Source organism: Solea senegalensis, linkage group LG1 (genome assembly GCF_019176455.1).
Source record: "Solea senegalensis isolate Sse05_10M linkage group LG1, IFAPA_SoseM_1, whole genome shotgun sequence".
Taxonomy (NCBI): Eukaryota; Metazoa; Chordata; class Actinopteri; order Pleuronectiformes; family Soleidae; genus Solea; species Solea senegalensis.
In genome coordinates this window covers 25,261,527-25,264,967 of record NC_058021.1, presented here as the reverse complement: position 1 = coordinate 25,264,967, position 3,441 = coordinate 25,261,527, and the positions used below count along the sequence as shown (strand labels likewise).

The following is a 3,441-nucleotide window of genomic DNA, read 5'->3' as shown; positions in this document are numbered from 1 at the left end:
CTCTTTGAGACAAAGCACAAACCACTGAAAGCCCTGCGACATACAATCCTACAGGTCGAGCATAGAAAAGGCAAAAGAGAAACAGTCGAGTTCAGGAAAAACAAAAGCAAATCAAGTAAACACAACCACGCAACAACGAGACCCCTTCACATATTGCTAAGGATGGATATCTTATTTCAAAACACACGTTGTTGTCGTTGTTTTTTAGATTAATCCACGAGCGGTGTCTCACAGTCCATGTATGCGAGAGGCTCCAAAAAGGGGTAGAGCGAGATGGTGGTGAAGGTTTTCCTCGATCAAAACTTCGAAACAACGCGGAATGTATATCCATTCACAGAGGGTGGGGAGAAAAGGTAAAACAACAACAAAACAAAACAAAGTTTAGAGCAAATTTGGTGCGCTCACGTTAAGACTCTAGCTACGATTAGGTTGGAGGAGCGTGGAGCGTGGAAACCGTGGGGGCTTTTGTTTTGCTTTTTTTCCTCCTTATACCACACACACACACACACACACACACACACACACACACAGAGCTCAGTATTTCCTAGTTCTCTGCGTGTGTGGGGGAGGGAGAACGTGGACGCCTGGCTGCCACCTCCACACGGGGTGGGACGGAGGGGGAGGCCCGGGGCCCAGCAGCGAGTTCAGGGAGTAAGCGGGACACAAATCCCCGTCGCTGCCAACAACCAGCGACGGCGGGGAGGGGAAATTTGCCATCAGGCTGAAAGGCATTTTAACGGCCGATACTGCAATGCTGCGTTTGCGTCTGCTCGGTAAATCCTCCGTGGATGCATCCTCGCAGGGGCGAGAAGAAGGAGAGGAGGAGGTGGAGGAGGAGGAGGATGAAGAGGAGGGGGCAGGAGGGGCAGCAGGCTTGCTGACCCGGGGCACGTTTTGTTTTGTTTGAGTTCTTGAAACTCGGGGTTTCTTATTCCCCAGCACCAGTGCCCTGCAGCTTTTGTGTCTGTGCTCCCCCTCCTCCACACCTGGACTGTCCCTCCTACATTCCTGAGGGTCACACGGGGACCTGGGGGCCACATCTGGGCTCTTATCTGTGGCTTTAATCCCGCTGCTGCTGAAAACGTCCCCTTGCTTAACATTTTGGTAGCTGCTGCTCTCTGCTTTATCCCATTTACATTTAACTCCCCCAGTAGCTTGGTTGTGGTATTCATACTCGTCACAGCTTTCCTCCACTTTAACTTTCACATTGTGGAGGTTGAAGGGAGGCGTCCTGTCTGTCCTGCCGCTGTCAGTGTTGGAGGTGGCGGTCACACAGGACTCCTCCACCTCGGTCTTTATTTTTTTCACTGGTGTGGGCAGTTTTATTGTGGTGGCTTTCGCCTCCCTTTTATCAGTACATTTTGGGAGTTTGGCGTCTTTGTCCTGGTCACAAAGCAGCGCGCTCAGTCCCGTGGGGCATTTAGTGGGATACCCTGATGATGCCCTGCGTGTGGGGTGAAAGGCCTTGCTCCGGTGGAGTCCCAACGCAGGTTTCGCATCAGACACTTTTTCCCTTTTGGACTCAGTAAAAAAGCTCTCTCCGTGCACAGCAGCTGAGTTGAATTTTGGTGGCTGCATGGGTCCCAAATCCTTTCTGGTGTCACTGCAAATGAATTCACGTGTTTGCCTCTTTTCCTGCCTCGTGTCCTCTGTCTGTGCAGTGGCAACATGGCACAGTGTCCTGTGATGCTTCTCATGTTGCTGCTGGTTGTTGTAGTGAAACGTGGGCTGCAGAAGCAAAGGTGCTTTACTAGTGTGCAGACTTTTGGGGAGAGAACCGACCCGGGCGCGTCTGAACCGGATGCTCTGGACCGAAACCTTGCTTGAAACTGAGCTGGAGTCGGACTGAGAGGAGCTCTCCTCCTCCTCTGTGCTGACCTCTGAACTCTCTGACTGCGTATCATCCTCATCCTCGCCATCCTCTTCCTCCTCCGAGCTCCCGGAGTTGCTGCTGGTGGAGAAGCCGGACCCAAAGTCCGAGTCGGGGTAGGCCCGATCTGAGTAGGTGCTGGACTCGGTGTCGCTGCTATAGCTCTCCGGGAAAGCCGGGTGGTGGTGGTGATGATGATGGTGATGCTGGTGGTGGTGGTGATGGTGAGGTCTGGGGTCCAAATAAAAATCCTGCTCGAGGTGGAAAGCACCAAAAGAAGTCCCGAGACTGTTTGATGGTTTGGGTTGCACGAGCAGCACCGGTGGGACTTGGTGATGCGTGTGTCTGCTCCTGCTCCACGAGTGCCTCGCGCTGTCCTTGCCGCCGCCCCCCTCGCGCCTCCTCTTCCTTTTGTGAAGTAGGTCGCCGGCAGAGCGCGAGAGCCTGGACTGAGCAGCTATGGCGGACTGAAGCACCACGGGCTGCCGGCTCACTGCGCTCCGGAAAAACGAGTGCCTTTGGCTCAAAGTAACGCGGTTCCCTGCGATTTTTGCTGTTTCATAGTTTTTAAAGTGTTTGTGACTGGACTTGGTCGCCGCACGGTAATCCCGTCCGTGGGATTTGTGGTAATATTGAGGTAGTTTGGAGTCGGTAAGGCAGGGAGTCAGCTCTCTCCGCCTGCCCGTTTTGTTGTGAAGTGTGAGAGTCTCCGGGACGCCGTGCAAACTAAACCAAACTTTTTCCCTCCACAGCTCCGCGTCTGCACCGAGGAGCCCCGAGGACGCATCGACATCCCCGGGGGAACACAGCACCGCTTTCGCTTTCCTTTTGTTGGACTTCAACACCCGCTCAGTCTTGCAGGAGAAGTACAGAGCCTCCACGTCCTCCCGCGATATGAGCGTGCATTTAGCGGCGTGGAAGGCGATAGAGTTTATTGCTTTGAGCTTCCGCAGCTCCTCCAGGTCGCAGTGGTGCTTCTGCACTTTCAGGTGATCCATGCGCTTGTGCACTGTGGTGCGAGGGATGTTCTTGAGCAGGTCGGTGAAGACCTGAGACAAAGCAAACATCTGCTTGCCTTTGATGAGCAGGTATCCCAATCTGACGCCTTGCATTTCCTCAAAACCACACTCCAGGTCTCCCATGTTTCATAAATGCGCTCCAGTGATTTAATCCATGTAGTCACCCTCACTGTGTTATGGATTCACCAGTAAATGGCATGGGGGGGTCGCGAGCCCAAGACATCCTGGCCATACCTTTAATCCATGCACACTGCTGCTGCTGCTGCGTCATGAAAATGTAAACTTTGACATGCGGAGTTAAAGGGAGCCGCCGGTGTCTCATATGTTGACTGAGCCGACAGCATCCACTCGTCGCCTCTTGCCCCGGTCCGGCATGGTGGAGGAATGCGGCGGATGCGTCCACCAAGCCGGGGCTGCTGCTACCTGCCTCTGCCGGTTCCACTCCCCTCTGGTCGGCAGCAGGACGAGTGGTAGGTGTACACCACTGCCTCAGCCAAAGGGATGAAATAGAGAGAGTGTGTGTGTGTGTGTGTGTGTGTGAGAGAGAGAGAG

At 53.9% G+C, this 3,441-nt stretch overlaps 1 protein-coding gene across 1 annotated transcript; it reads right to left on the bottom strand.

Annotated features, from left to right (window-relative positions):
* Positions 1–497: 497 nt before the first annotated feature.
* On the bottom strand, positions 498–3,441 carry skida1 (SKI/DACH domain containing 1). The gene has a single exon (XM_044040242.1). The coding sequence runs from the start codon at positions 3,010–3,012 to the stop codon at positions 535–537; it is 2,478 nt and encodes an 825-aa protein (XP_043896177.1). The 5' UTR covers positions 3,013–3,441; the 3' UTR covers positions 498–534.